The sequence below is a fragment of the Epinephelus moara genome, chromosome 10 (assembly GCF_006386435.1).
Source record: "Epinephelus moara isolate mb chromosome 10, YSFRI_EMoa_1.0, whole genome shotgun sequence".
Taxonomy (NCBI): domain Eukaryota; kingdom Metazoa; phylum Chordata; class Actinopteri; order Perciformes; family Serranidae; genus Epinephelus; species Epinephelus moara.
In genome coordinates, this window is record NC_065515.1 from 713,643 (window position 1) to 724,445 (window position 10,803).

Sequence of the window (10,803 nt, forward strand, 5' to 3'; positions counted from 1 at the left end):
GTTCATGGCAATTCCTCCAGTACTTGTTGAGATATGTCTGTGCGGTTATAAGTGGTGGACTGACAGACGGCCGACTGACATTACCATCCCTAGGCATGCTGCTAGCATCTCTAGAAAACACGCTGGGGCACTAGCTGCATGTTCCTTCATCACAATGAACATGAATCGTGTAGCTATTTTCACATACATGTCTTGCTGCTGTAAATATTCAAAGAAACTCCAAATGTGTATTCATCCACATCAGAAAATATATATGATATTCAAGAGAAGGCAGACGTCTCTACAGTCGATATCTCCAACACTCTGCAACTCACAACAAAACAATCAAGACTGATAAACAGCACTACAGGTGACAGGAAAAATATGTATTATACATTTTGCAGTGAACTGTCTCTTTAAAGCTGAGAGCACAGACAGGATAGGAAAGTCGTAAAGTATTAAGAGATGGACGAACACATGAAGCTATGTAGTAAATTCTCCACGCACAACACTTCCCAAAGGAAACTGTATCCTCCTGCATTTGACCAATTTTCAGATTCGTTTTCTTGATAACTGGCAATACTGAGGCATTACAGGCAATAAATAAAAATGTAAAATCCACGTGCTGTGTTTTTATGTTTAATCTTCTCCATCCACAGAGCACACACCCACACACAAACACACCATCCAGTATAGAGGCTGTCAGGGTGACTGATAGAGGATCGTACTCTCGGTTCAATTACATTAGAATGATGGAGTTGTGCTGGAAAAAAAGATCCTCGGACTTATTGCCTGAAAGATAGCGGCGCAAGATGGGAGAAGAGTTACGACCATACTGAGCCACAGCGAGGAGGGAAAGGGAAAGAGGAGTTATAGCTACACAGAGAGGAAGAGAAAGGGACAAAGAAAACTCTTATGAAAAACTTTTAGCTGTCATTATTTAGTCCAGGGACGCCTCCACAGAGAAGCTAAAAGATGTGACGTGACGGGTGTGAAGCAAAGGTGAGTGACACCTCTGATGGCACAGGTGGCCCTCCCCTCAGGCTGCCGATCAGATCAGACCGGCTGTCTGGCAGTTGACAGGCGACACTGCATGCACCCTTATTAAAAAATAAAGATGTGGCCCATACTCTCTACACACACACACACACACACACACACACACACAAGTACAGTGTCACAAAGGCAGGGAACATCCACGCAGACAAGTTTGACACATACACATGTACTACACACACATGACAACACAACACGAGACCTCTAAATAGCATATGTCACACACCACTTACATACACACACATGTACGTGCACATGGGTAAACACAAGCACCTCTGGAAGCTGACACCGTTCAGAGCAGTCAGGGAGGAAAGTTACATTAATGATTCTGATCGCCAGGCTTTACCTGCGAACACGATCCAGCAGGGCCATTTAGACAGCAGACCCGTGCCAGAGGGAGCAGACAGGCCGACAGAAAGCGACACTGATCAAATGGGCTCATTTTCCTCCAGGCTGCTCCGTACTCTCCTTCAATGATGATGCATCACACTGGAGATAGATACCCATGCCTGACCACAGCAGCTCTGATATGGACGCTGAGCGAAAGGCTGTCAGTATCAAAGCCATAATATTTTCACAATTGACAAATTATCTGTTCCCTCTGTCCAAATTTAGCTGTCATGACAATTCAATCTTGATTATGCGGGAGGCAACGTCTCATCCACCTTTTTTTGGTCCACACTGAAATATCTCAACAACTATTTCATGGGTTGCCGTTATAGTTTGGTACAGACCTTCACATCCCCCGAGGAGGATCTGTAAGAACTTCACTGGGGAACTGGGGACATTTCCATCAGATCTCGCAATCTCGTTCTTTCGGTCACTACCCAGACCTCGTGACCATAGGTGAGGGTTGGGACGTAGATCGACCGGTAAATCGAGAGCTTCGCTTTCTGGCTAAGCTCCCTCTTCACCACGACGGACCGGTCAAGCGCCTGCATCACTGCTGACGCCGCCCCAATCCGCCTGTCAATCTCCCGCTCCATCCTACCCTCACTTGTGAACAAGATCCCGAGATACTTAAACTCCTCCACCTGAGGCAGGACCTCCCCCCCGACCTGGAGTGGACAATCCACCCTTTTCCGGCTGAGGACCATGGCCTGCCTCAGACTTGGAGGTGCTGATTCTCATCCCAGCCGCTTCACACTTGGCTGCGAACCGTCCCAGCAAGAGCTGGAGGTCACTGTTCGATGGAGCTAGGAGAACTACGTCATCCACAAAAAGCAGGGACGAGATCCTCCCATCACCGAACCTGACACCCTCCACCACTCGGCTGCGCCTAGAAATTCTATCCATGAAAGTTATGAACAGAACCGGTGACAAAGGGCAGCCCTGGCGGAGTCCAACTCTCACCGGGAACAGGTCTGACTTACTGCCGGTCCCGTGAACCAGACTCGCGCTCCTTCGGTACAGGGACTGGATGGCCCTTAGCAAGGTGCCACCAACCCCATACTCCCGGAGCATCCCCCACAGGATGCCCCTGGGGACACGGTCGTAAGCCTTCTCCAAATCCACAAAACACATGTGGACTGGTTGGGCGAACTCCCATGCCCCCTCCAGCACCCTGGCGAGGGTAAAGAGCTGGTCCACGGTTCCGCGTCCGGGACGAAAACCACATTGCTTTCGACAAGATACTCCTTTTTACAAACTCTGTGTTGTTTGTGGATGATGAGGATTTGAATGAGGACAACTGCTGTGTAAAGCACAGTGATATCAGCAACCTCACATGACCACGTTTCTACATGCACACCTCCTCTCAGGCAGGTGACCGAGGAAAAGAGCACCGAAATACAACAAAAATATAACAAAATAAAAGCTCCAGATATGAAATGTACACAGAAAAAAACTATTTACAAGGACAATTATTGGTGAAATATAAACCTAATTCATGAATACACCAGTTACACTAACATGCTAAACTAAGATGGTGAACATGGTTAACATAACATCTGCTTAACATCAGCATTCAGCTGGAAGCACCACTGTGCCGTGGGTGTAGACTCTTAGTCTTGTTTTTTTTTTGTAGGTTTCAAATTCTTAGCTTACACTGTTGTTTCATCAAAGACAGGCTCAGATTTCTAACTTTGTTATGAACCTATGAGCCTTTACATGAAGCCGAGCCACGTCTACTCGTCACAGTTTGCTTGTCACTGACTTGTGACAACTTTAATTGACTGTAAGACTTATTTTCCCATGTCAGATTGTTTCATTTCAACAATTTGTAAAAGTCACAAAGGAGTAAATTTATACAGTGTTTTCTGACAAAAAACAAACGAAAAAAATCGAACCAAAAAATTATTATTTCCTACCCCGATAATCAACCTCTTGAATTTATCTTCAACCACTAAGAGGAGTACTGAGTCCAGGTTGGAATCCACTACTGTGAGTGAATAGTTGGAGATTTTGGGAGATATGTGTATGCACTTTCTTGCCAAGAGTTAAATAAAAAGATAGATACCACTGTTGTATCTGTACACTAAATATGCAGCTGGAGCCAGCAGCTCATTAGCTTCACACAAAGACTGGAAACGGGGTATACCACTCGTCACATAACTATCATAATAATTATAATAATAATAATAATGATATTATCTTGTGGACTTGGTTTTGGGTTTTCTGTTTGTTTCCTTGTTTTGTTTTCATTCATGTTTCATCTGTTTCCTGTTTTATTCTGTAGATTCTCTCCTCATGTGTTGTGTCTGGTTTTACTTCCTGCCTTTGTGTGTTTTCCCGCCGATTTCTGTCTTCATCAGTCTCATTAGTCCTTCCATGTTCCCAGAGTCTTCCCCTCACACCTGTTCTGTCTTGTTTGCTCCACTTCCCCACCACACCCTCGTTGTAAACCAATCCTCATTTCCTTTCTTTTGCCCGTGTCTTCCTACTCCAGTTTTCTGTGTATACCTGTGTGTTTCCATTTATTCCTTGTCAGTTCATCCGTGTTCATTCCTGTGCTCATCCCTGTGTTCTTGGTGTCACTCCCTCCTCCATTCCTGCCTGGTGTCTTGTGTTCTGTTTGGATTTTTTACCTGAGTTTATCGTATTATCCCAGTTGGTTTCCAGTTAGTTTTGGTTCTTCTCTCAGTTACCAGCCTGCTCCGGATGTTTTTTCTCAGCTTTATTAAAGCTCACTTTTTGTTTAACTTCAAACGTGCCTGCTGCTCTGCATTTGGGTCCTTCCTGAGCTGATGCTTGACAATAACCACCTTTAAAGAAGCATTTTGTCTCTTTACTACAGTTTTTGCACCAGTTAAATAAAAGACACACACTGATCAGCCAGAACATTCAAAGCACTGACAGGTGAAGTGAATAACTTTGATTATTTTGTTCCAATGCATTGTTCTGCTGGGAAACCTTTGCTTCTGTCATTCATGTGGATACCACCTGACATGCTCCACCCACTCAAACACCATTGCAGACCAAGTACCCCCCCTCATGGCAACAGTGCTCCCCAGTGGCAGTGGCCCCCCAGCAGGATAATGCACCATGCCACACTGCAAACATGGCTCAGGAATGACCCAAGGAATGTGACAAAGACCTCAAAGTGTCAACCTGGCCTCCAAATTCCCCAGATCCCAGTCTGAATGAGCATCTGTGGCACGTGCCGTTAACCCACCTCACAACCCACTGGACTAAATGGATCTGCCGCCAACGCACTGGTGCCAGACACAGCAGGACACTCCCAGAGATCCTGTGTCCATGCCTCGACAGGTCAGAGCCAAGTCCAATCCAAGGAGGCCTCACCTTGGATTAGGGTACATCTAGGGTACTGGCATCACAAGAATCCTTGAGCAGATTGGGACCTGGGAAATTTAGACACCAGGTTGACACCTTGAGCTTTTTGTCACGCTCCACAGGACATTTATAAACAGTTAATGACTGCAGCTTTAAATCTGAATTTCATTTGGAAAAAAAACAGATAAAAATGGTTCACTGGCTGTAATGATGCCACTGAGAGATGAATGACCTCTGTGTGACCCTTGATGAAAAAAGGCTTGAAATGCATCAGAACTGCATAAAAAGAGTAGCTGATAATAAATGATCAGTAATTATACTCAGGAGAATATTTAGTCTCTTTACAAGATTCATTTCTTTAATAACATCTAACAACATGATTTATTCCTATTCCTGACAGCCATAGGAACATAACGTCAAATCTATGGTTGGGAAGGCAACTATTCCATCACACCACTTGGTATTACAATATAATAAATAAGGCTGAATCTAAAGTAAAAGTGCCTTTGACTGTTTTTGTTCCTTTGAGCGACACAGTAATGAGACGTTGGCAGCAAAGACACAAGAGGTGGCAGTCAACATCCTGTCAGCCACCTTACAGGTCCAATGTTCAGACAAAAGAAAGTGACGCACAGAAACGTGCAGAGCTGAATGTGTGACTTCCTAAATTAAAATCTAAGTATGCAAAAAAAATGAAAAAAGAAAAATTAATAACTGAGCGCACACAATCCCATTTGAATGCGTTATGTTGTCAACAAGCCGCTGGGGGCCAGAATGAAGAGAAATAAGCCACTGGACCACATGAGATAAGGCCTGGTAAATCTGTGCATGGCTGAGAGGCTGCTGCTTACACACACACACACACACACACACACACACACACACAGGGAGAAAGAGATACTCCTGTCATTACTTTGAGTTCCTCCTGAGTTTCTCCTGCGCTCTTGACGTCTGGTTTTCTCAAGAAAGCAACACCGTGTCGTGACGTCACCATTACATTCACACCACTGCCAAGTCATACGCAACACAAACACAAAGTACTTCTGCATGTGTGTGTGTGTGTGTGTGCAGGGCTGCAGCGTGTGCGGATGGAGCGGCAGAGAGGGAGGGAGCGCAGAGCGAGAGAGTTGGAGCACAGCGCAGCACAGAGCCTCAGCCACACAGAGCGGTCTGCGCGCAGAGGAAGGACGCGCTCTCCATCGCGCTCCTGAGGAAAAAAACGACCTGTCTGCTGGACAGCGGTGTGCGACGGACACACACACACACTCAGACATACACAGTCAAGGACATATGTGAGCGGGGTGCGTTTCCGCGGGGACTCTACCACCAGGATTCAGGATTTTTTTGCGCAAGTCATGGCATTTGTTTGGAAACTAAATAAACAATGCACTCTGCTGGCGACAACTAATTCACAAAGATGAGTCACCGAGGGGATGATCGAAGACATCCAGTGGCTCTGTGGTCTGCTCAAGCGGGGCAAAGTCCGGTAAGCTGCGCGATTCTCACCCACGGAGCGATAAGCGTCTCTCGGTCACCTTCTGAAATGATGTCTTGTGGCGACGTGCGTGGCGCGCCAGAGTGCGCGTGAGTGACTGACCGATAGTCTTTCTGAAAGAGAAAGAGAGGCTGGATATAAACAGCAGCCAGGCTTTCAGGCAGCGACAGCCAGACACTCAGAGCAGCCATCTCGCCTCTGTCACAGCTCCTCAGACCCATGCAGGATGCCCGGAGAGCGCCGGGGAGTCCTGGTCCAGCTCAGCCCGAGTTCATGACGCTCTGGGCGGCCTCGTCATGCGTCTCTTGCCCGAGCCCAGCGCCCAGTCCCTCCGGCTCCTCTTCCTCTTTATCTTCGTGATGGGGGTGACCCCTTCCCCGGCTCTCACAGCCGGCTGCCCCGACAGATGCGTGTGCGACGACCAGCTGGTGGTCCAGTGCGCCGGGCAGGAGCTCACCCTGTTCCCCAATGACCTGCCCCTGGCCACCAGGCAGCTCATCATCTCCAACAACCGCATCGGGGACCTTCCGGCGCTGCAGCTCAACTACCTGTCCGATCTGGTCTATCTGGACTGCAGCAACAACTCTCTGACCGAGATCTCCGAGTCCACTTTCGGGAATTTGCGTAAACTCGCCTATCTGGACTTGTCGTTCAACACCCTGCTGCAGATCGAGGACCGGACTTTCGGGCCCCTGGCATCTCTGGTGATGCTCCGGCTGACGGATAACCCGAGTCTGGGGGAGATCCACCCGGATGCCTTCTCGGAGAACATGGCTCTGCAGGTGCTGGATGTGAGCCGGAACAACCTGACGGCCCTCAACATCAGCAGCCTGATCGCCCTGCCTGCTCTGCGGTCTCTGGGGCTCAGCGGCAACCCCTGGAGCTGCGACTGTGACACGGAGGACCTCTGCCTCTGGGTGCAGATAGAGGGCTTCAAGTTCCAAGGTGAGGATGGATGGAGTCTGAGAGATGTTCAACACACACACACACACACACACACACACACACACACACACACACACACACAGAGGGTGATCTAAACTGTCATAAAAGGATGTTTCACTTTTCAATGATTAAAGACTTGTCCTGGCACTCTCAGCACTCTCAGCCCACCCTGCCTGCATCCTTTGCCAAAATAGCTATAAGCTCATGTTTCTGTTCAGGTGGCAGCAGTCTGACCTCTTGCAGGTGGTCTCTTGTTAGTTTGGCTCTGGAAGTGGGATCCTCTTGCTGGCCAGTAAACAAACTGTTCCTAAGACTATAAGCCAAAGACGCTCCAAGGTCTTCTCATCATTTGTTACTGTCACATCAGCTCATTTAGATAATTTGATTGTGGGCGCTTGGTCAATGTGGTCCCTGGTGGTGGGCTACTTATTGCTTTCCCTTTATTTTATGTATATATATGCACACACACACTCCCATGTGCACTCCCACAGATGCAGAGTTAGATGCAGACTCTTCCTCTCCCTCACACACACACTCGGACTCAGAGCTAATGGTTTGACCTCAGAGTCAGAGCAATCTGAAGATTTTGTTCCCTCTGCTCCCCTCAGCAATACAATCCCTTCAAACTGCCCTTCACGTCTTAATAATGTCTCGAGATTACCCCCAACAAATCAGCAGACTTGTGTTATTTGGGAAGCAACAGCCACCTTAGCCGTCCATCCCTCAAATAGCGAGGGATTGAATCAGAGTGACCCAAGAAATCACCAACAATGGGCCTGTCAGCGACCCTCTCAGCGAAGATAAGCTCAGATGATCTTTGCTGGTAAATGTTAATTGGGCTTAGTCCTAAGAAGGTGAACTGGGCCTTGTAACAATGTGGCCTGGCTTATAATAGCTGTCAGTACATCCCATTGATCTTACTGTCGTTGTGGGTCCTGAAGGTAGAGATAATGCTGAGAGGATGATTGTGTCCTTTTGTGCCTTTTTTTTCTGGCTAGCCCCTCCCATCTGCACACACACACACACACACACACACACACACACACACACAGCGTGCACCTGTGCGCGCTGGCTCTCCCACCGTCGTGTGCTTTGGCCCTTCAGTCCAGATGGTTAATGATGGTGCTCAAAAAAGCTGGACTCATATGCTCCCATTAAGGAGAGTGTGTACGTGTGTGGCATGTGTGTGTGTGCAAGTGACTCACTCCAGTTAAGTGTGTGTGAGTCAGTGTGTGATCTAGAGGTTAGGGGAGACCCTAAGGTAGGGGCCTGTGGGAAACAGGGATGAGATTAAGAGACAAGGAGCTTGAGAGGAGGGCCACTTGAAGACAGCAGCTCCCCAAAGTTGTTATCCACCTTCATTTTCACACCGCTCGGAAGCACACTCAAACTCACACACACACACACACACACACACACACACACTTACTGTACACATTCTGCTCTGCTATTCATCGCACTGAAAGCCCAGTCTTTATACGAACACATTTCTGCCAAAAAAAATCTGAACAAATATTTTGAGAGAAGAGCTTTTGAGTCGTAGTGACACAACAGACCCACAGCTGAGTTATTGTTCACCTTGTTCTGCTTTGAATCTCAGCTAATAACTATAAAATCACAGCTGCTGTTACCATCACACTCCACCTACAAAGTTATAAATGTGACCAGAGGAGTGTGCACTGTAATCCCTCAGGAACACACATCGCTGTAACACAAACTCCGTCTCTCAGACTCAGAAAATCAAGTATGAATGTGGCACCAATAAACAACTCCTGGAACCAGTTAAACAGAGTGAATGGGGTCAAGAGAGCATGTGTGTGTGAGAGAGTGTGTAGTGTGTTTCCGTGGTCATGGATGCCCTCCGATCTGACTGCAGGGCTGTGAGTCTAATGTACAGAGATTCCAGCTGTCGCTACCTCTCAGTTTGAATATGAATCAGGTGCATGTAAGTGTGTGTGTGTGTGTGTGTGTGTGTGTGTGTCTGTGTGCAACGTCTTCACACAGTAACTCGCTCAGGACCCTTTAATACTGATGCTGATTGTGAAGGTTGGAATTAAAACATCGGTTATTGCTGGAAATTCTTGGTTGTTTGTGTTTGTTTACTTTCTGTTCAAGTTCCAATTTTTATTTCTTAGCATTTTCTTGTGTTTGCTTGTGTTGGAGGAAGTCGCTCAGTTTGTCTCTGTCTGTCATGTGTCGCTGAGAAAGCTTGACATGATTTGACTCTGGCAGCCTTGGAAGTCAAAGTGTGGCTTCAGGAAAGCAGCGAGGTCGGCAGGTGCATTCAGGTCGTGTCTGTCAATAAGAAATAAAGACGACAGCAGGGAGAAAGTGAGAAAGCAGTCGAAAGACAGTTGGACACGTTTCCTCATGGATGACTGTGGGAAAACAAAAAGTTTTTGTGCTCCAGGAGGCAGATTTTATTTATCAAGTTCAGGGGGAAAGGCAGAATATTTTGTTTAAGAAGGAGCTGTAAAGTAACCTATAACTTTGTAATGGAATGAAATGTAATCCAAAATTTGACCACTGAAACTGTGCTTCTCTTGTCTTATAAACCCATGAGCATTGGGCCCTTTGTGTGCATGACACAACAATAAAAGAAATCTATTTAAAATCTTCAGAAAATGCAAGAAAGAGAAAAGAAAGTGTGGAAAAGTCAGAGACAGAATATCTGAATGACATTCGGTCGGTTCTTTCTGAGCTGGTGAAGGTCAGTGGGGTTAACGAAATAATGTACACACATCTTTTGAGACAAAGTGTATTAGAAGAAATGGAGGTAAACTTCAAGAGGTCAGTAAATTAGTTAAGTGAACAATTAATTAATATCCTTATAAAAGACAGAGAGGTAGATACTTTATTGTCCCCACGGGGAAATTTGCTTTGGACTCTGCAGAGCTACACCCGTCGAACACATTTGAGCACACACCACCAGCAAAGAGAAAACATCAGGACATCAAAAAGCACATAAAAATACAAAAACACATCCAATACAAAAATACACACCCTGAGGCATCACTCAGTCAGTTGTAGTTTGTGCTGGAGTACGGCCTCTGTCACCTCTGCTTGGCTACTGTTTAAAATACCAACAGATACAGGCACAAAAGGTTTCTTTAACTGGTTAAAGTTGTACAGCTGAGCTCTGTTTCTTCTGCCTGACGGCGACAGCTCACACTGAGAGAGCAGGGGCCACAATACTCACAGAGAGCTCCGAACTTAGCTTAAAAACTTTTAGTAAGGAGTCCTTGCTTAGGAGTGATTTAGGAACGTTCTCACAGCGACTCTGAGCAAGGAAGGGACAGAAACTTTGCTAGGTATGATGCATTCCTTTAACAGGTGTGATTGGTTGTCACAGACACGCCCTTTTGTAAACCTGTAAGGTGTGGACACCCAGTGGAAATCACATGAACTGCTGACTGTGAAGGTGTTGTCAATAGCCCTTAGTTGTGCAAATTTGCAGGAAAGCCCAATCAGTCTTCTTTCAGCATTGGCAGTATAAAAACAAAATCAGGGAGTGCAGCAAAATGCCGCCTGCCTACTTTTGTTTATACAGAATGCGCCTTTTTCGGGGCAATGGGGGGCGTGAGCAAGTAACAAAA

At 46.5% G+C, this 10,803-nt stretch overlaps 1 protein-coding gene across 1 annotated transcript in view; it reads left to right on the forward strand.

Moving 5' to 3' along the window:
- Nucleotides 1–5,821: 5,821 nt before the first annotated feature.
- Nucleotides 5,822–10,803, forward strand: part of LOC126396857 (leucine-rich repeat-containing protein 52-like) — a 25,551-nt gene continuing 20,569 nt past the window's right edge. Inside the window, exon 1 of the mRNA XM_050055204.1 lies at nt 5,822–7,207. Coding sequence (XP_049911161.1) covers nt 6,559–7,207 — 649 coding nt within the window. The 5' untranslated portion in view covers nt 5,822–6,558. The remainder of the gene's footprint in view (nt 7,208–10,803) is intronic.